General features: G+C 45.2%; 1 protein-coding gene across 1 annotated transcript; it reads right to left on the reverse strand.

Moving 5' to 3' along the window:
- Positions 1-1,538: 1,538 nt before the first annotated feature.
- Positions 1,539-19,142, reverse strand: wars2 (tryptophanyl tRNA synthetase 2, mitochondrial). Its single transcript, XM_079357606.1, has 6 exons — positions 19,008-19,142; positions 8,692-8,952; positions 5,804-5,884; positions 4,605-4,687; positions 4,060-4,178; positions 1,539-2,014 (listed from the first exon to the last, which is right to left on the reverse strand). The coding sequence occupies exons 1-6, from the start codon at positions 19,110-19,112 to the stop codon at positions 1,566-1,568; spliced, it is 1,098 nt and encodes a 365-aa protein (XP_079213732.1). The 5' UTR covers positions 19,113-19,142; the 3' UTR covers positions 1,539-1,565.
- Between the last annotated feature and the right edge of the window lie 3,442 nt (positions 19,143-22,584).

Below are 22,584 nucleotides of genomic sequence, written 5' to 3' on the forward strand. Positions count from 1 at the left end.
GGCAGAGAGCATAAAGCTGGAGTAATGGGATCAGAAACAGCAGGAAGAGACTGCACTGTGATGGAGGATGTTCAAGGAAATTATTTTTTCTTTACAGTGAGACTCGAACAACACAACAAAGAGGAGCAGACAAGCTGATAAGCAGAACACCCAGTGACTCTCCCCTTTCATCCCCTTCACATCAGCGCCGTATTTAATGTTACCTGCAGTGTCTTCAGGTGTTTCTCTGCAGCTGAAGAGGGCAGACGAGACATTCATTCAGTGCCTGAGGCAGAAACACACCAACTGTTTTATTCCCACTGCTGTGTTGTTGTTGTGCATGATTTACAACGACTTTTCACAAGGTAAAAGAAGCTGTATGGAAATGTATTTAGCGAGACAGTACTAAGAGTTATGTCCCATTAGAAGGACAGAGGCAAACTCGTCTTTTTATATATGTTGATTGGAAGGTGTTCGCTGCCTTGTTCTGATTTATTTCATCCAATAACATTTTAATTAATCTCCAATTGCTGCAACACAAAATCCTCCCGAGTCGTGTTTCTGCGCCCCAGAAACATGAAAACGTCTCCTGCTATCGCTCAAATATAATCCCTCTTTCACTCGGTAACTTTTATGTCTTCAGGATTTATTGGAGACCAAACGTTGTATTCTGCACATCTGTGGAGGCCTTTTATTAAACTGGTACTTTGGTGTTTTTAACACTCCTCTAATTTCTCTCATTCCTTTGTCTGAAAAAAAAAAAAAAAAACACGTGACATTAAATGTTTCGCGTTTGCATAAAAATCTGTTTTGAAAGTATTTCAATGTGTCCATCCGAATTCATCCAACGTGACTCTTATCTGCATCAAAGTGGGGTTTTTGTTTTTCTCTTCGTCAGAGCAGATTGAAGGTTCGTGTCCAACACGTCTTCTCTGCAGGTAATGAATACATTTGATTTTTCATGAGCTACCAAGGGAAAGAAAATGTTCACATAATTAATATACACGAATAATCCAACTGTACAGAATGAAGGACAAAGTCACGAGCTTCTTGCAGAAGATAATCCGATATTTTCCCGCCATTGGTCAGGATGCTTCAGGTTGAATCAGTACACGACAAACCGCTTCAAAAACTTTGGATCAGAGATTTGTTCAGGTGTTTTTCTGAAGTTGTTGTTTTTTAGCGGCATGACGAACCTCCTCACCCCTTTTACTCTTTCTCCTGACTCCTTTAAGCCCCGCCTCCAAACGTGTTTTTACGCGTCAGCATCCTGAGTCCTGAAACAGACCGTTTCTGTTTATTGCCTTCTTTATTTTTATTTTTTTTCATCCTTGTAAATGTTGTCAACGCCTGTATATCATGCTCAGCACTCTGCTGCTGCTGTTTTTAAATACACGTGACTTGACCTGTGTTTGAGGAAAACAAACAGCCGACAACATAAATAAACATAAATAAACAGACTCCTGGTTCATGTCGGGAGGAGACAAACTCAGAGCTCATCCGTCCGTTAGTTTGTAGATCTGTTTTCACGGCAGCAGTAACGTGCTGAGCTCGGTCTGCGGTATAAATGCAGCTTCAGTTTCCTCTCAGCAGAATCCCACCCTGTGTCGGACCTCGCTGAGGACGGGAGCAGCCAGCTCTCGAGCCCTGCGCGTCCCCTGACGCAGCACCTCCTCCAGGTGAGGCCTGTCCCTCCTCAGCCTCTCCACCTCCTCCCTGATGGGCGTCAACCTCTGGATCACAGCTTCCGTAACCAGCTTCTTATACTCCCCCGTGTCCAGGCCTCGGGCCTGCCGCACCGCCTCCTCCACGCTGATCGTCGCCATGGCGGCGTGGATCGTCACCAGGTTGGACACGCCCGGCCGCGTCTCGGGGTCGAAGGTGACCTCGGAGGTGAAGTCGGTGACGGCGCGGCGGATCTTGAGGGCGATGTCTTCAGGAGAGTCTGTGATGGTGATGGTCGCCATCGCTTGGGGGTCGGATTTGGACATTTTCGCAGAAGGATCCCGGAGAGACTTGACTTTCCGTGTGGAGCCTGAGGACGCAAATCAGAGCGAGAGATAAATCAGTAAAATGTGGAGAAAAAAAAAAATCTTTTTAAAATGACAAAGCAGCTGATGATTAATTTCTTGAAGCCTCACATAAAAACTTTTCTCTCTTATCAAACATGAAACACTCCCATCTGGCCATCACATACATAGAATTAAAATATAAACTGGAGCCACTCCTTTCAAAAAAAAAAAAAAAAAACTCAGTCCTTTGTTTATGACAGATGTTCAATCACAGCGTCTTTCAGTTCAGATCTTTTTTGTAGCTTGAAGGGAAATTTGATTTACAAATTGGAACGGTAGAACTATAAAGAAAGTTCTGCACACAAGGTGTGAAGGAGATGGCGTGCATTAATTGCACAAAATCACTACTGCGAGTCGCAACGCTACGCCGCTCCATTTTCGCCAAAATCTTTATAATGAAAAAAATATATATAGAAAAAAAAATCCTGAGTTTAGCTTTAGAGCAGGGCAAGAAAAGACCTGCAAATAATCCTACGGTGACGTTTTGGGAAATTTAATTTATTTAAGAAAGAAAAAAAAACCCTCAGTTTTTATTTGAAGTATGACGGAGTAAAGAACGAGTTTAATTATATTCATCCGTTAAACTGAGATTTATACGAGCAGCAGGATGAAGAAGACACACCGTCTGCATGCAGAGTGTGTGTGTGTGTGTGTGTGTGTGTGTGTGTGTCAGTGTGAAGCGATGACTGCAGGAGCAGTGGATGGATTTCCTTTCCCATCTGATTCATCAACCTCATCCTTCCTCCATCTTGCCAAACAGAAACTTTTTTTCTCGTCTTCTTCTTCTGCTCTTCTTCATCCTCCTCCTCATCATCATCGTCTTTGAGAGGACTCGATTCATTCAAATAAAATTATTTGATTTTAGAGGGACGGTGGCGACTGGCAACTCTTTGGGTTACAAATACGAGAAATACGCACACGCTAACACACACACACACACACGCTAACACACACACACACATTGAGAAGTCATCTCGAGGACATCGCCCACAGATCTATTATCACTCTATTATTCTGATCAGAGAGGAAGAAGATATCTCTTTAATCAAAGCTGCACTGCACACATGACTGACTCCATCTTGAGCTTTTATGAAGCTGATCATCAGCGAGGAAGAAGCTGGGAGCATGTCGACCATGTGTGTGTGTGTGTGTGTGTGTGTGTGTGTGTGAAACTGTCGGACAGTCACATGAAACACGAGAGCTTCATCGAGCAGGCGGACTCTTAAAGTCACTCTGTGCCGATGAGGAAGAATTCAAACTGAACACGCTCCCTCGCACGTGTGCAGATGTTAGTAACGAAATGAGCGGCCTACAGATCGGCGCCGGGCGCCTTCATCGGCGCCGCAGCCGTGCCGTGCTTCTGTCTCTCCTCAGCTCTGATTCACCTCGATGTTTTTACGTTCAGAACGAGACGTGGTGACACAGCACTAATCGCATCAAAGAAACTTCCTGTCAAAAGGAGTATTCACCGATCTGTGATTTGTTTTATAAATAAAGTTTTAGACTCTTTTACAGAAAAAAAAATAAAAGAAAGAAAGATGGAGAGTTATGTGCTTAGACGTAAAACACGACGTGATCCAAACGTTAAAATAAATAAATAAGATGTGACAGCTCGTTAAAACTCCACGTCGACTAAAGCTGTTTCTTCAGTGTGTTTTAAAGGAGATCAGGGTGAAATGATTGTTTATTATCAGGACGTTTTAGAGGATTTGACATCGAAAAAAAAAAAAGTCTGAATATTTTTAATGCAAGAAAAACAAAACAGAAAACAACAAAATACAGGAAGTGATTGTTTTCCTCCCGTGGATCCAGTTTGTTTTCTGGAGCTGGAATAAAAAAACCCGTTCTTGCTAAAAACCTGTGTGTACACGTGTGCTGTCTGGCCTGATCACGTGTGTGTGTGTGTGTGTGTGTGTGTGTGTGTGTGTGTGTGTGTGTGTGTGTGTGTGTGTGTGTGTGTGTGTGTGTGTGTGTGTGTGTGTGTGTGTGTGTGTGTGTGTGTTCTTACTGAGCAGGGCGGCGGGTTCAGGGAACAGATCTCCACAGCGCTTGTTGAAGGTTCGAGCGAGATCCTGAGCCAGCTCTAAATGTTGGACCTGATCCTGTCCGACGGGGACGTGAGTGGACCTGCGAGACGAAGCCGAGAACACGACGTGAGCTTCTCCTCACACACGCCGACAGCACGGCACAGACACACACACACACACACACACACACACACACACACACACACACACACACACACACACACACACGACAGGATGCGAGCACAAATTGGACACACTCTGCGCCGACTGTTTGGAACCTTTGCGACTGTCAGTGCGGAGGAAGAGCTCCATTAATTCAAGCTTTAATAAAAGCCAGGGGAGCGCTGGAGATGACCTTCATTCACAGGAAATTAACTGCTGCTTGTTTTATGGTTCAAATAAAGAGATCGGTCATGTGGCTCAGTCTGTCACTCTGAATGTTTAGTCATCAAACCCTCCACTTCACTTATGAGACGTTGAAGAAACGCGCACACACACACACACACACACACACGGCGTCCCTTACTTGTAGAGCAGGATATCGGCGGCCTGCAGGACGGGATACGTGTAGAGACCGACGCTGCCTTCGTTCTTCTGTTTGCTCTTCATCTGGAGGAAAGCACGAGTTCAGAGAGGTGAGGTAGTAAAAAAAAAAAAAAAACAAGTAAAAATCAAAAGAAAGACTCGGGGGAGAGACTGACCCCCCCCCCCCCTCCCCCCCGCTGAGGGAGCCGTTTACACTCGTACGAGCCGCAGGAAGGTTGCACGGGTGAGCTCACGTGATATTTTCCAGCATGTTTAAGATGCACTCGAGTGTTGGGTAAACAAAAGGTGTTTTCTATGAAGCAGTGGGAAACATTTGGCTCCCCTCACTCCGCCTTAGCGCGTTTTAAAACTGCATGACGCCGGGCCTAATTATTCGGGTTTGAGACGTCTGGCAGGTGAAGACGAGAAACTGAATGATAAAAACAGACAACAGGGAAGCTGGACGGATGCCGGAGAGGAACATTTATTTACAACTATTAAAAGTGAAGTGCAGTCTTTAAGTTTGTCACAGCTTGATTGTGAAGCAGTGAGGACACGAGAGACGCTTTAAAAAATCAGAAATGAAGTCATGAAGGAATCGACTCGGAGCCTCACACACTTCAAATCACACAAACAAGAAGTCGATTCTCCAGCTGCTCTCCTCCTGGATCAAACCTCCAAAGTGTTTTACGTCTGTCTTTGTTTCTGCCTTGAATCTTCGACTGTTTCTAAGTTGGTGTTTCTGGTAAATGCACGACTGTGACGTCCCCACAAGCACCGCCGCCGCCGCTGCCTGAAACGAGAGAAATCCTTCCTGCATCTTATCCCACCTCCCTCTACGCTTCTTCTTCTGCTCTTTTGTAAAGCTGCATCGACTGTAAATGTTCGTCTATGTAATGTTTCCCCTGTAACTCCATTCATTCATCTCCTTTCACTTCCATTAATCTGTGAAACAAATATAAAATACTTGTTTTAATCTCAGGCAGGTCTGACTGAAGAGCTCATTTTTTTATTTTATTTATAGTTTATTTGATGTGACGTAGCGGTTATGTGATGTAGTGCGGGGCGTGCACTAACCGCCTGACCACCTCTACCCCCAACATCAGTTTTTTTTCACCTGCATAGTGAAAGCTTTTCGTCACACTTGGTGTCGTTTACATTGATGATGTTACACACTGTGTTTTATTCATAATAACTGACCTTCCACTGCGGCAGGTGTCGGAGGCGGGGCATGCTGGTCAGACAGCTGAGGATCCAGGAGAGCTCTGCGTGCTCCGACACCTGCGGGGTGACAGAGAGGAGGGAAGGGAAGGAGACTTTCAACGTCACCGTCAAAAGACGCACGCGCCACATGCTAGCGCTGTCATGTCGACTTCTCGTTTACACAGAGGACCCGTTTTAAATTCATTAAGAGTGACTCTCAGCTCAAAGCGTCTCTACAGTCACTCACAGGAAGGGATGTTTTCCGACGCAACCATCACGTTTGGTTGCGGACGTCGCTTTCTAATTCGAGAGGCGGACATTGTTGCTGTCGGGTTTGTAATTTTCGGTGTATTTTTTACTTTCTCGTTTATATACGTCATTCTGCTCGGCTGTGCATTCTGTGTAATTGTCAGTTTGGGAGGGCTGGATTACAGGAAGTGTTCAGAAAGCAATAAAACAGAATACATACAGCATGTGCACGCACGCACACACGCACGCACGCGCACGCTAACCGACCGGTCCTGATCTCAGTCCAGGCTCAAAGATAAACGCTCCACCACACACAGGAGATGGATCCTTGGACTCAATTAAACAGGCACACTAAACAAACACAGATGAGAGGCTGCGAGGGAAGAGGAGGGTGACTCCCCAACGCCTCCAAGTGGCAGAGAAGACAACTGCAGTCCAGTTCTTTGCTTCTCCTCATGTCAGTCACTCCTTACAGAGACAGGTCTGTCCGTGTGTACTGTCCACAATTCAATTAAAAAAAAACCTTTATTCGTACCCGGGGGGCAATTCAAACATGTTTCATGTCAACAGGAGAGAGAAACACGCACAAGAAACTCCTGCTGACTAATTCTGAATCATTTTTGACAGACAAATCAAAGTGTCTTAAAACATCTTCAACACATCGGAGTGATATATTATTTTTAACCAGCGGTGATCACTTTGAGGGTTATTAAGTGAGCACATAAACCTGTAAAGCTCCGGGCTCACTGCTCGGTAAGTGTCATGTGAACATCATTTGTTCTTTCATTTGTATTGTTGTTCTCGTCTGTTACTCTCCGTTGAGTGTGAAGTGCTTTATTAATAAAGCTGAGTTGAGTAAAAGTGAGCTAATATAGCTCAAACATCCGCTTTCACACTCGTGACATCACTATGAGAACTTTCCTGAAGAATGGATTGGAGTTTGAGTTTAGCTGCAGGTGATTGGTTGGTTTACTGAATTACGTTAATTAAAAAAAGTATTGTCCGTCGGATTAAAAGAAATGAATCAGGGCGGCATGTTGTGGAGCGCTGGATAAATGGATCTTGACGCAGCGCTGCTTGTGCATCTGGCGGCAGTAAATAACCAGCGACATATCCGCTTTCATGGAGTGAAATGTGTGTGAGGATGCAGGAAATATCCTTCTGCTCTGCGAATTAAACTTTATTGATGCTGGTTATATTGCCACCCGCCCCTCCCTTTTTTTTTTTTTTACTCCCCTCTTGTTGCTTGAAAAGCATTCTGGGGAGCGTGACGTCAACGGCCGACAGCAGGGACATAAAGAAGGATTTCTGGAGAAGACGTAGGGGGTCGGTGTTCATTACATACTGCAGACAGACCAGAGATGGGACAGATGTCGATGACAGCGCCGGGAGGGATGGATGTGGTTTTGAAGTGCAATAAAAGTCGGATATTTAAAAGCTGGGTAGGAATGCATCACAGCGATAGATAAGCTAACGTCACGGATGATACACTGATAGCGAGTTCACTTCTGCACAGGAAATCCTCCTGATTCCAGGATCATCGCTTAAAACCAAGAACATTTGTGGATTTGCCGTTTCATTCACTTCCTTTTTTTCCCCCTGCAGCTCAACATCAGATCTGCTCTCTTTTTTTTTTTTTTTTCTCAATGAACTTGAGTATTTTCTTTGGGCAGTCGTCGTATTTTTACATGTGGAGCAGGCGTGTTCGACAGGAGAGAGTCGCCCTCGCTGCCAAGTTATGTGGCATGAAGTTAAACGGGAATAAAAATAGGACTGAGTGAGTGAGAGTGTAGGGGAGGGGGTTTGGCAGAGAAATACAGATGGACTGAACTTCACTGATACTCTCACACACACACACACACACACACTCTCACAGCTTGTGAGAAAAGAAAAAAAAGAAAACACGCATTTTATCGAGGGATAACCAAACAGCTGTTCCGATCCTCTCCTCGTCCTCACAGTGCCTGCAAAGAAATCCTGAAGAAATCTGCGGTCTGTTCTTCCTCGCCCTTCAAGCGGCCAGGGCCAAAGACTCCGTAGCGGTTTTTGAAGTTTAGTATATTTATGTAGCCCCTGTGAATTTGCAGAGCGCACAGAGCAGATAAGAATCAGGAGCGATCAAATAAGCGGTTTTCGGGGGGGGGGGGCTGGCCCGCATGTCGGCAGGTAAACACAAACCGAGCCGACTGAAGTGAAAATAAACAGACGAAGATGGCCGAGCGTCTCCGTGGAAAACTTGGAAAGAGACGAAGAAGCTGCACATTTATTTATATCACACATTCCTGCTTCAACACTGAAGCTCTGATTATTTGAAGATCAGCTTTTACATTTTAACAACGACGTTAACGCGTGAAAAAAATGTGCTGACATGAGCAGAATATGAGCGCACAGACGCGTGCTCCATACTTAAAAACTGTACTGTAAAAAAAACAAGAAGAGAAACGAGTGCAATTTAGTTTTCTTTGTCACTTATGGTCAATTTAAAACTCCATGAAGAAATTGATCGTTTTGGCTTTAAAATGTCTGAAAATGGAAATCAGTGAGGAGTCAACTATTGGATTGATCGTTGCAGATCTACTCGACTGTACTAGTTTTAGGGGCTGACCAGCTGGTCCGTCCTCCCCCCCCTTGCTCACCTGAGACTGCTGGAAGAGAATGGCCCTCTCCGGGTCGATGCCGCAGGCCAGCAGGCTGGCGGCCATGTCCAGTATGTTGCTCCTGAGCTGGGCCGGGTCCTGAGGCTGGGTGATGGAGTGCAGGTCCACGATGCTGTACAGGACGGAGGGATACTGGCTCTGCAGGGCCACCCAGTTCTCCAGGGCTCCCAGGTAGTTACCCAGGTGGGGGACCCCAGTCGGCTGGATCCCAGAAAACACGCGTCCGCCTCCTGGAGGTTCCTGATAAAGACGGTGATCCAGGGGAGATTAATATTCACATTTTACATGTATGACAATTAAGTTTTTTTTTTAATAGTATTTAGAAAGTCTTTACCAAGTATAAGACAAAACACACTTATAAGCAGCAGAAAAACTGCTGTGGGGAGAGGAGAGGAGGAGAGAGGAGAAGAGGAGAGGAGAGATGAGGAGACGAGGGAAGAGAGGTTAGGAGGGGAGGAGAGCAGGGGAGGAGAGGAGAGTAGAACAGAGGAGACGAGGGGAGAGGAGAGATGAGGAGGAGGAGAAGAGAGGAGAGGTGAAGAGAGCAGGAGAGTAGAGAAGGAGAGGAGAGATGAGGAGGAGAAGAGAAGAGAGGAGAGGTGAAGAGAGCAGGAGAGGAGGGGAGGAGAGGAGAGATGAGGAGGAGGAGAAGAGAGCAGGAGAGTAGAGAAGGAGAGGAGAGATGAGGAGGAGAAGAGAAGAGAGGAGAGATGAGGAGGAGAAGAGAAGAGAGGAGAGATGAGGAGGAGAAGAGAAGAGAGGAGAGGTGAAGAGAGCAGGAGAGGAGGGGAGGAGAGGAGAGATGAGGAGGAGAAGAGAGCAGGAGAGGAGGGGAGGAGAGGAGAGATGAGGAGGAGAAGAGGAGAGGTGAAGAGAGGTTAGGAGGGGAGAAGAAAGCAGGAGAGGAGAGTAGAGGAGGAGGGGAGGAGAAGAGATGAGGGGAGGGGAGGAGAGCCAGTTTTCTGGAGCAGAGGGTGAAGGTGAAAAGGTGAGAAAGTCACAACTGGAGAGAAGCCTGCAGGGACTAAAGTGTCAGTGTTAAAGTCTTGGCAGGTTGGAGGCCAGCAGTCGTCATGCTTGTGTTACCGTGATGCTAACTTTCATGGCTAGCACCTCTGTTCTCTCCCAAACACATCCAGCACAAAGAATGCATCACCTCAGCGGCCAACAATAACCATCAACATCCATTCAGACGACTTCAAGGCGTCCATTACTGCGACAGGAAAGAGGAAAGGAAGGCAGAAGCACAGAAGTAGATCAAATATACCAGCGAACACGCAGCCCATCGCTCCACCGACATTAGAACTGAAGATAGGACGGCAGCTGCTTTCTCGACGCCTCTGAAAGAAAAAGTACGAGGACTAGTTTTGTTTGACTCTTTGGACAAACATTGTGTTTCTGTTTCTGCACAGCGCTGCCAGCCAGACCGCCTCATTTCTCCTGGCGTCGACTCGCTCCCACTGAACCCTTGGCTCTGAAAATGGCCCTGCTGGAATAAAGCTTTAACCGCCGCTTGTGGCACCGAGCACCACATGATACAATTAGAGGGCAAGCCGAGCGGCACCTGTCATGAGACATGAAACCGCGACTGCGTACAAAATGTTGGGCTTCTCCACCGAGGAGGTTGCACAGTTGATTGGAGTTTAAGCGGAGCAGAAAAAACACAACGCGTACGATGTAACTTGGTGTTTTGTTGGGCAGTTACGAAGACAAAGTGTGTTTGGCGCAGAATGGACCGCTGGGCCGTGTGGAACAGAGTTAAGTTCCCGGTAGAGGCGAAATAATGTGGCTTGGCAGGAAGCTTTGACTCGCAGGTGAGACGGTGGTGAGGGATCATGTTGTACGTACAACTTAAACCTCCACATGCTCAAAGGTAGAACTCATAAGGTCGACGAAATCTAGGATTTAAAAAAATGGGCTTTAACCCATCAAAAAAGTCCCGTTTCCACCAAGCGGTCTGGTCTGGATCAGTACAGTTTGGTTCAGTAAAGCCTGATCCTGTTTAGGTTTCCGAAGCCAACCGGTAAGCGGCCTATGCTGATAGCAGCATCAGCTACGCAATAGCAACTAATCGCTAACAAGCTAACCGGCTAATAAATTCAACAAAAGGAGAAAAATGCAACACAGTGAAGAAAACCAACGATGGAAGACATCCAGAAATTCATCTATGTTGGCGAGGAGAAATTCAATGTCGTCCAGCAATTTTACTTTGACCAGCTAACTTTTTGTTGTTTACTTTAAACTTGTCAATAAAGTTGAATCAGCTAACATTGACATGCTAGTAGTCATTGTTGCCTGTAGAAGAGGTCCACAAAAGCTTCAAAAAGTTGTGTCCATCAACGACCAACTTTTGATTCTGTGACATAAGAAAATATACAGGAAGTCTTGAAGCAGATACTGTTCCTATCAGCTGATTCCTTTGAAAGAAAATGACCCGCCACTGGAGCGAGGTTAGGTTTGTTTTAGCCGGACAGGAGAAGTGTTGAAGGCTTGTAAACAACACCAGCTGGACAGAGGAGCCCTTTTTTTTTTTAAAAAACCCACGGGACCTCAGTGTTATCACCCCCGATCTAACTGCCGATTATATGTTCCCCGGCTGCACTCCTCGAGGTTATCAAAACTAATCACTCAAACCCGAAGCTTTCAGAGGATATCCTCTTCAGTCACTGCTGAGAAACCGGTTATCTTGACAGCTAGCCGAGCTACATCACATTCAATCTGACTGAGGGGACAGGCTGAAGATCAGATAACAGCTGCTCTCTCCCCGGTGTGGCCCGAGAGCTTCCCCGTCTCTCGGCCCTGAGAGATCGAATAACGACTGTTCTGGGGCCAGCGTGGTCCACCAAGACTCCATCTACTGGCCTGAGGGAGCCGATCACTGCCCTGCGAGAGAGAGAGGCAGGAAGGAACTGGGTGCTTATGTCATTACCGACGGGGTAATTGCGCTGGAGTGCCATTGATGCTGAGAGCCTCTTAAGAGGTGTCAGGATTGATTTGGGTGTGGACGGGGCCCCCCCGAGTCTGGCTCATGTGTGTTCTCACCTCGAGCTGACACGCCAAACGCATGTTCCCCTTCTGCTGCAGCCCCCAGGGGAAGCCATTAGCCATGCAGACATGGTAATAGTGTCATTTGAGCCAATCGAGTGTCAAATGAGAGTCAACGCCACGGCTAACTAGCCACTGGGCAATTGCAACAGCGCGCATAACGCTGCTTCAGCACACACCTCCGTGTTACTGTTGGTCAGAGGAAGGTGTCTTTAAACATGTGCCGGTTTGGCGGGTCTGGAAGGTGACCCACGGAGCTAAATCAACTACTTCATGATGACAGAGGAGACGGGAAATGTTGTAAAGCAATTAATGCCAGTAATGAATACGGCGGTGCAAAGCCAAGAGTAATAAAAATATTATCGAGCGAACGCCGTCGACGGACGGACAGTATATCTTACCTGGGAGTTGTTTATCTTCGGGCACAGAACTGTTGGCACACTGTTCTCCGAGGGATGAAATATCCCAAGCACGCGGTGATTCTGGCCACACACCAGATGCTTGTGATGCCTCGGCAGGTGTTTGCCTTTGGACACTCGTGATGGACCCCTGCTGTCACATCAACCATCAGCTTTTCACCAACAGGACGCTAAGCACTTTTCTTGCTCGTGACGGTGACGCTTTGAAGCAGTGGGACTAACTGACGTATGACGTACAAGCTCATACAACAGAGTCCGTGCAGTTTTTAAGAATAGTTTGTAGAATCTATCAGGATGCTGATGGAGCTGTTTTTATGTTAAGTGGAGCTTTATTAGCATCAGCAAGCAAACTATTCATGTAAATCTGAGGCTGTAAAACAGGAAGTGTTCCAGGTGTGTGGTCATGAACTGAAGATACTGAAGAACTTATCCTCTTCTGAGATGTGACAAGTGAAAAGTGTTGATCAAGTAGTTCATGATGAGTCACTGTAATGAACCTCAGGCTGACCAACCAGCCTCTTGTGCAGGACAGGAAGTGGATGATTCCAGGACTGCATCCATCGGGCCAAAAGATGCAGCAACAGCAGGCAGGTCGGGATCCTCAAAAATAGATAATTACCAGAGTGAAGTCCTTACCTCGCTCTCCTTGGTTGGACGATGACATAAGGCAGTATATTTGACTCTGACAGAAGCAGAGAAGTCGTGTTACATCGTCGCAAAGGTGACGAAAGATTTTTTTTTCATCCACGTCTGCCATATGCTGCGTCCATTACACGCCATGTGTGTGTGACATTAACGCCAACAGCTTGAAGGTTACATACACTAAAAGGCCATGTTTTCACACTTGCGGTACCTTTCCGGGAATGTGTGTTCATTTGTCTACGTGTGTGTGTGTGTGTGTGTGTGTGTGTGTGTGTGTCTCCACAGGGATAGAGGTCATGTCCAAACACAGACGTTCTTATTTCCACACGTGTTGTAGTCTTTGCCTACATCAACATCAGTAAATCTACGAAGGTGTCCGTCCATGAGATTTTGACAGCTCACATTAAGGGTCAACACTGGTGGAACGGATCAGAACTACGATGCTGCATTTAAACAGGAAGCAGAATTTATCAAAAGGAAGAGATTCACTACACCTAAAAATAAAGTTACTTTCTGCGTTTTGACGTCGACACGAGATAAAACTAAATCTGGTTCAGAGAGATCATGAAAACAAACTTTTCCCACGTCCATTTTTTACTTAATTTTTTTTATTATTTTACTTAATTTCTGGGACTGAAGGACAGGAAGTGTGTCCACTATTATCAATTTAATGTAAGTGAGTGCAAAGTACAAAAAAAATGGCATCCATTTCGGAGAATTCATTCATTAACAAAAGTGCACATGCACACTATAAGCACGCTACATTTGATGGTTTTAATCCTCTTAATGAAGCCAAGTCTAGTGATCATCATGTTGTGTGTTCAATAAACTCAAGACTGTGTTTTAGTCTTTTCCGTTTGTGAGAGAAAGATGACACGCCTTCCACGCTCAAAGTGAAAATCTAAAGATGGTCTCCCAGATCGACGCACATCTTCAATTGCGTAAACTTGTAGAACCCACAGATCGGTGGCAAAATCTTTAGGTACCAAAAATGGTGGAAGGAGATGATGTAGCTGAAAAATGATGTGGTCATAACCCCGCTGGATGAGCTCAAACAGCGCAGCACTTTGGTGCTTTGGGGCGTTTCTTTGCTAAATGACCAGCAGAGAGGAGAAGCTGTCGGGCGTTTGTCTCGAGACATTACAGGAGTCATTTCATCAGGCTGTTAAAGAACAGCACCGATTGTTTTATCATCGTCCACATCGACATGCACCTTCATGCGAAATGGATCTGAAACGTCCACAAGCTGCACAAATCTGACTTTACCCCGGTTCTTGTAAAGTGGGTCACTTTGGGTTCCAAGAAAAACAAACCTTCTCCTACGTCTGGCCCTAAAAACTGAACACGACTCTCTTCCTGATTAAAGTGTTCTGAGCTGCCGTCTTTTAGTAGTTCAGCGGTTTGTGTCACTTTAAGAAATGGTTGTTCTCAAGTTATGGAGGAGCCTGTTATATGTGGGGGTCCTCCACTATAATTATAAAGCAGTTGCTGTTTCCAGCCTTCTTTGCGTTATTAATCACAGTCACAGTTTTGCTTGAGTTAGGACTTTAAAAACAGTCCATTTCTCTTCTCTGATTTGTTCTGGGCTTCTTTTTTTTTTTTTCGGGGGGGGGGCTAATTCATCATATCAGAGCCAGGGAGTCCTGGAGTGGCCCACTGACATCTCACTCAGCAATGCTCTGATGAGCCGGGGCCCACAGTCACCGCGCCAATTTCAACACGTCTAAAAAGCCGCCTGTTGGAGAATCGCCGCCTGCCCCGCTGTGAATTACCATCAGCTCTTTGTCGGCCGGGGATGGAGTTCAGATCTGACCTTGGCTGCGCTGAGATGGGGCTTGCACACGGGAGGATTTTCACGGCTTTCCCCGCTGGGTGTCAGACATACAGGATCCAGTGTTCTTCTTCTGTCCTCGGCGCCCCACGCACCCCATTAGCACCGGCATCACGCTGAAATGCACCTCGACACACGTTCCACCAAACGCCTCGGTATCGCTCTTCATCTCTGTCTTTCTCTTGCTTTGGGACCTGTTAACGCTGGCGACCAACAGAGCTGCACTTCAGTCAGGTACCAAAGAGGAAATGGGGTTTACTGTATTACCCCCCTTTTATCCCTTAAAGCATGCGAGGTCCCCGCGTGGGAACACATCACAGCGGGAAACAAAGTGCGTACGACCACAGAGAAAACAAGCACGTGCAAAAATGTAGATAAATTAAAAACAGGCAAAAAAAAAAAAAAAAAAAAAAGTAAGCAATGGAGAGAAAAAGTGAAGAAGAAGGCGTAGTGGTAAAGAAAAAATAAATACAAATCAAAGCGGGACGAGAGTCAAGACTTGCGCTTTTTCTTCCCCCCCCCCCTCCGAGTGTGAAAGGGGGAGCGGAGGGGAAGGCCCAAAAGGAGCGTTTGATTAAATCTGCGGTTGACGTGTGGGACAGGTGAGATTGATGAGGTTCCTCTGAGTTTCACACTGTGCGGAGAGCAGGGGTACAGGAACAGAACGCTGCAGTGTGGCGGGCCAGGGCTCGGGGCCCGCTCGCGCCGTGGGGTCCCCGGGCTGATTAATGGGACTGGAGGCCCTTCAAAAACAGCACTCCCCACAGACAGAGCCCGACGGTGCTCCAAAAATAACCAGGCATGGGGGAAGGCGGTCGGAGCCTCCAGCACTAACAGGCTGCAGCCTCTGAAGGAAGCAGACTTCAATGTGACCCGAGGGCAGATAACCAGGAGGAGCTACTGGAGACAGGAAGCTGTAATCTGGCTCATTAAGAACCAAACGTTTAACGGCTCTTCGACTTTAAGGGAAGTGAAAAACACAAGGCGATATGGCATCAACTTCGAGATCTCTGAATTATTTACAAAATCTGAAAAATGTCAGAAAAACGCTGAATGACGAGAAATCAGCGTTTCCAAAGTCCTCGACTGCATCGTCATCCAAAAGCCGAAAGTCAAGTTCAGAGGAGAACGTTCACTTTGACCCCCCACAGAGTGAGTCCGAGCAAATACGGACATTAACGCATGGCGAGCCTGCGCTGGGATTTAACGAATTATGTTGCAGAATTAAAAGTCCAGCTAAAGATCGACTTTACGCAGATGATCCTGAGATTTATCTTTTGAGTGTCTTTTGAAATGCCAAAGATCAAAAGACGTTTTCTTGAGTTGATGGAAAAAAAGAAAAAGAAAAAAATCAAACAGAACATTTCTGTAGTTGCAAATTATTTCCGAATCATTCCAGCTACCTCGACCGACTGTTAAACAACAAACAGCAGAAGCATTAACGGTTGTTTTATCATCTTTGTGGCACGTTACCACTGACTTTGAACCTGTGGCCTTTTTCAAGCAGTTCACAAAAAGTCTAAGCTGCTGCATGCAGCTGGAAAAGCAAAGACTCGGCTAACTCGTTTTTACTTTTCTCCCTGTTAAATAAACACATTCATGTCAGAGCTACTTGTTTCTGTTCGGACGCTCCTTCAGAAATTGGTTCAAATAGTATCAGTGTACCACTTCCTCCCCCCGTGTTGACAATAGGCATGTTTCATTTTATTTCACTAGCAGGAAACAAATGAGTGACAGGAGAGCTAATGATACCTGAAAAACCCATAAAAGTCACAACACAGCAAAAAATAACCGGCGCACACTTCATAAATTTATCAATATGCAATTATGGTAACACTCAGGGCAAACCTCCATCCGCACTTTCTCTGTAATTTCCCCTCAGCAAAAAGGAAAGTCTCCGTTGACCCGAGTGCAGCTCGATGGCAAAACACCAGAAACTCGGTACATTTTAATTAAAAATGTCAGGAGGCTCAGTGAAAAAGCGCCAGATCAGGCACGGACTAAAAATCAGCCAAAAAACGAGCGAGATTCCCCAGACAGCTGTCTGAGCACAGCTACAGGTTGATACTGTAATTCAACAAAAGGCACATTTGTCATTTTGTGTTGACTTATAGTTTTAAGGAAATGTGCAAAGCGCCTGAGTGAAGCTCCTGGCTGGAGAACAACTACGACAAACCTAATTACACAGAGGGGACTGCTGAGAATTAGCGGGGCTTTTCTGACAGTTGAAAATAAATAGGGCAGTTAATGAACATCCTTAAAGGGGGGGTGGGGGGGGGGGGGCATGTTTCCTCGCTCCGGCCGGGCTCTCCCATGTGGTGCAGCAGCCGCTCTAATGGTTTTAACTGACACCCGAGTAAGTGAATTTAGAGCAGAGCAGAACAGAGAGGCAAATTACAAGTCACTTCCTCTTTCCTGGAGTCAGCGGCTGACATGACTGATATCAGTCAATAAGAGGACCACAGGCGAGGGAGGGAGCGCTGCCTTTACAGCTGACAGGAAGCTGGATGTGGATGTGAGGTAGCAGCACGCATAACTTTCTAGTCTAACGCAAAACATTTCCAAGTCAGATTAAATAATGTGCACGAAGCTCTCCAAAAGGCATTGGTTCAATCTTCAATTATTAGTAATTAATTTCTTAATCAAACAACACAAGTCAGGGTGACGGGGTGTTCACAAAGTCACGCTCCGATACCTCATACGTTATCGTCACAGCAGTCAAGATGTAAAGTGTCCGTTTGTTCGGATGGTAATTCGGATTAGCCGACTAATCTGAAGGTAAGGAAACACTTAAACACTGCATGACAGCGTCTGAAGGAATGATCCGGAAAGATGTCAACCGTGTTAGCCCAGTGTAGCTAACGTTAGCAGTGCTAGCATCACAACTCCTTGCAGGTTGACACCCCCACACGCCTGCGCTGGTCACACATCGCTATACGCCTCGTTGTGGTTATTTAACATATTTTAAATGTTAAAAATGACACACAAAAAAAACAGCCAGAACAAAATCACGTGTGATGTGAAAATCATGAATCGAATCTTCGTACGAAAAACGTTTTATAAAATAGAAACATGATTCAGGATTCAAAGCATGGTGCGCAGGTCGCACTTCATCTTTGTGTCAGTCCGCTGAGGTTCGGCGACTTTTTTTTTTTTTAACACATTTTCCAGGGCAGAAAAACGCCTGACAAGCGTCTTGTTTGACGCACATCACACCTCGGCGCATTGTGAGCACGCCGCTGTTTGCGCTCGGCCTTCCACATTTGGAGAAAATTAAAACAAAATGAAAAGCAACACTTCATTTCTGATGTTATTGCTGGTAATGAAGCACTGCTGTGATGTTTTGGTTTTTTTCCTCTCCCCTCTGGTCGCACACCTCTCCCACCTCTCCAGAGACGTCCTCTTAACACAACACAGACGGGACGGCGGCGAGCGTGCGTACTGTATTACAGCTCATGCATCAACCAGCGACACGGCTTCAGGCAGATGTTTGAGGTTTTTAACTGCGGAGTAATGCTCGATAATTAGCACGGCTGTTGTACTGAAACGCACAGGTTATCCTTATGTGTGCCAGGGGACTCGTTGTTTGCCTAAAGCCTAATTTATACTTCTGCGTGGACGCCTATGCGCGTCAACGCAAACCTCAAGGACTGTGATTGGTCCGCTCAGAACGTCATTTCCGCCAGAAATCGTTGACATTCGAAAATAGCAAAAGTGCATTTTTTTCATCCAGGCTCCTCAGTGAGCAAACGAGTGTGTTAAATTCACCCGTCTTCAGCTTCGATTGATTTAGTAGTTGGACTAAATTACAGTGCAACGCGTTCCCTCAACGCAGAACTACGAATGCGTCTACGTATAAGTATAAACTAGGCTTTAACACTTGTTCCTCCAAAGCCTTACAAACATTTAATTCATTATACATCTATGAAATGACATTTAATACATTAAACTTTTTTTGAATGAAGAAGGACATTTTACTTCGCCTTGTCTTGTTTAGCTCAACTTCAGTCTACTTCCCAGAATGCCTTTGAAGTAGGTCATGGACTTGGACTCATGGGATGAGAGGATCAAAAGGAGGCCAGCTGAGTCAGTCGGTGAGCCTCAGCAGGTCTACACACACCCTGGACATGAAGCCCATGTGATCACGATCACGTGACACATCAGCGGTGACGTCTGATTCAACATCTGTTTAAGGTTTTAAACGAGCTCCTTTCGTTTCCTCTGAGATCACACAAAACACAGAGAGCTGGAGTTACGTACTTTAAATAGTTTCCGGTACAAAAACATCCTGAAAGTCCTTCCCGGGGTTTTAACAGGAAGTGAGTCAGTGAAGGAACAGAACCAGAACATGTTTTTACCTTGTTTCCAGAACATGTCCCGGCGCACAGAAGTCTTTGCGGAGGGTTAAACCTCTCAATCGTCTTGAAGAGACGTTTGAAGTGTGTCCGCACGGAGAGCGCCATCTTGGATCGTGACGTCGCACTACGGGAGCTCTGAAAGGACAAGAGGGAGAGAAACGCGTCTGTTAAAAAAAAGGCAGCGGGCAAAATCTTTTTAAGTAACCTGTAAGTAACAAAAACACAAAAGGGTGAAATAATACAACTTAAATACAACTTAAAGGAATTTCTTGAATAAGTAATAAAATTTAATGTGAATAACTTTATAATAAGAGCATTAAACACTTACCAATAAATCATTTTTAATCAATAAATTTTAAAAGGTATCTTAGTGTTATTTAATGTGGCTTGTAAATAACAATTCTTCAATTTTGAGGATTTGTGCTGAGATTTTCCTCGATTTGTATTTTTCAACTCTACATATATATAAATTTTTTTGACAGCTTTAATACATTTTTTAAAATAAACAAACAATGGCCTTCCCAGGAGCATATATGTATATATGTTTTCATGATTGCACTTTATAAGTTGAAGAAAATGCATCCATATTTTTGTCCAAGCAACTGTTAAAACGCTTCATGGACAATCAGGAAAAGGTAAAGCCACAATGTAGAAAACAAAGTAGAAAACAACAGGTTTTTTACAAGGTCACAAAGGATTTTTGTTGTTGTTGTTTGTTCTAAAATAAATCTAAAACTGTTAGAAAGATCATCTTAAAGATTAGGTCGATCGGTGCAGGTTAACCGCCTGCAGCAGTTACACATTGACACAGCAGTGACATCAATCAAAAGACGACATAAAGCAGAATAAGAGTCTCAGTTAAAATTATTAAATAAACTCTGTTGACTTCTTTAAAGTCGAGTGCAGCAGAAACAAACATCAGTATATCTACGCAGCAGAGAGAGAAGTAAATTACTGTAATAAATGTTGCTGTTGCTTAAACACACACACACACACACACACACACACACACACATATATATATATATATATCATATATTCATATTATCATATATTTGCAGGGAAATCAATGCCCCAGTCCTCCATGTTGGACCGTCGCTCTCTTTGCTAAACCATTGAGCAGCTGCCTTCGCTCCGCTCTGCATGCTCGTCTGAGCCCAGTGCAGCCTATATGGAAGACAAAGATATACAACTCCCCCTGCGCCACATGTACAGTAGGCTATAGAAACGTGTCAGACATGTGCGGTTTCCTCGTTGTCTGAGGTCTCCATGTAAATTGGGTGGTGTTGTGTCTCGCCGTGGCTGCTTCCTTAACAACAGAACTTTCCCAGGGAGCAGCTGCAGAACGCCTCCATACCTCTGCTCATTACAAAGTGTGGATGTATATGGACGTATAAGTGATTATGCTCCATGCTGGCTAAGGTTACAACATGTTTGCAGGGCACGCTGGCTGCTCAGACCTCTTTGTTTCTCAGACATCTGCTCCTGATTTTTTCCATCTTTTGCATCTGGTTGCGTTTGCAGCAACAAAATACAGACTATCATTCCATATTCATTATTATTTCCTGAGGCGGTAGGGCTGGTTGTGTGTTAGATTCAGAGACCTGAGCCGGTATATTCTCTCACGCCTGGTCGATGGGAAGGCTGCTCCGTGGAGCTGAGACTGAGTATGTATGCATCCTGGTGTGTGTGTGTGTGTGTGTGTGTGTGTGTAAGCTGTCAGCTCCTGTTTCCTGGCCACCCAGTAAAGGTTGGTCCTCCTGTTCTTCGTCTCATCTCTCCTCTTTTTGGGACCACAGATTTATTTCCCATAAATAAAAAGTCTTGAGATTTTCCCGCCTTTAATTCCTTTAATTCACATGTATTTGTGTGCGTGTGTGTGTGTGTGTGTGTGTGTGTGTGTGTGTTAGTCTCTTGCTAAAATATGTGGGAAACATTTCACCCTCAGCATGATGGTGACTCCTTTCATGTCGAGAACACCAGAGTTCATAAATAATTCAAGGATGAAATCTTTGCTGGAGTGAAACACTTTGAATAATGTCGTGTGATTAAAGTAGAAGTGAAGGTAAAAGACAACGAGCCAAATAAAAACTGGCAGAGTCACAAAGTTCTTTACAAACAACAAAAACCTCAACAATGAACTAAACAGATTATTCAGGAGAAAGTTGAAATAAATAAGTCTTAAGTTGCTCTTTCAAAGCATCAACAGTGCCCACAAATCTTCACCCCAAAAGCAGAACAGAAGAAACTCGACAAAAATCAATATGATACAATATAAGGTGAATTAACACGGAGTTAAGCCATTACACTCAGAGTGGGACCCGGGGAACTGAAGGCCTATTCAACTTGGACCCGGGGATGACTGAAGTGTTAAAAACAGAGGAGCGCTCCCGTTTAATAGAACATCTTTGGTCCTGTGCTCGCAGCCTATCACAAGCTGACCTGAACAATATAGCTGACTCAGCCTGGCCTAAAGGTCAGCTTACACCCCAGGTATGGAGTCCTCTAATCGGGCGGCCTCGGATCAATCCAACCTGTGGCTCCTTTCTCGAGTTTCATTCCCCACTCTCTCTCTCTCTCGCTCTCTCTCTCTCTCGCTCTCTCTCTCTCTCTTTGGACATGAACATTGACTTGATTACCTTCATCACTAAAGAGGAGGCGCTGAAATCAGAGGAGCGTATATGACACCGTACAGTATCTGAGTTTAAAGGAACCAGGAAGCTCGATGCTGCTGCTTCACTGTGAGGTTGAATCCTCTGATTATTTTTGCTGATTTCTACAGTGTGATGTAACTGTTGCATACTGAAACAGGCTTACATGGTTTTCTAGGAAGCAGATGAAGTAGTTGAGATTTCTTCCAGCCTCAGTTTCAGCGGGAGCTAAAGTGTTAAAAAAAAAAAAAAAGTGTCCATCAGTCAGTTTGCATGCAGAGAAGAAGAAACAGAAAGTCAGCAGTGCGATCTCCAGAGAGGAGCGAGAGGCCGCGCAGGTGATGAGTGAAGACGTCGTGTTTTCATCACAGACCGCTCAGGCTCTCTGCACCTCCTGCTGCTGCTCCTCCTCTTCTTTAACACTTTTCCAACATCTATACTTGATCATTGTTTTCATTGTCCTCTGCCTCTGCCCTCTCCTCTTCTTCTTCATTGGGTGCTCCTGACTCTAACATCCCCCCTCTCTTAATCTCTTTACATTAAAGTTCAACTTAAGCAAAGTTTGTTTACTTAAAGCTACAAGAAAATGTGAATTTGAATCAGGATGCACATTTTTACGTGGTTAAACTATTAGTCTGATTACATGTAGTTGACCACTACTCCAAACACACATACTTTCATATTTACAGATTAAATACAGAGTATGATCTGATGTAAAGACGCAACATTAAAGCGACCTCTGAACACTGAAAAAGTTCTCACAGAAGGCGTTTTGAGCGGAGGAAGTCAGACTGGTTGTAACCAACAGTCCACCTGTCATAATACAGCCAGGCAAAGCATGATGGGAGGAGTGAGAGGGGCCGTGGGGGGGCGGACTGAGGGGCCTAAGATGTGTGTGTGTGTGTGTGTGTGTGTGTGTTTTCTGG

The sequence above is a fragment of the Symphodus melops genome (assembly GCF_947650265.1).
Source record: "Symphodus melops genome assembly, chromosome: 12".
NCBI classification, from domain to species: Eukaryota; Metazoa; Chordata; class Actinopteri; order Labriformes; family Labridae; genus Symphodus; species Symphodus melops.

Bases quoted from the DNA above. Each gene is read 5' to 3' on its own strand.
- wars2 (XM_079357606.1), bottom strand. From the start codon at position 19,112: ATGGCGCTCTCCGTGCGGACACACTTCAAACGTCTCTTCAAGACGATT. The intron at 5,885-8,691 runs GTGAGCAAGGGG...GTCACCCCGCAG, and splicing joins TTCTCTTCCAGCAGTCTCAG to GTGTCGGAGCACGCAGAGCT. The intron at 4,688-5,803 runs GTCAGTTATTAT...GCTTTCCTCCAG, and splicing joins GACACCTGCCGCAGTGGAAG to ATGAAGAGCAAACAGAAGAA.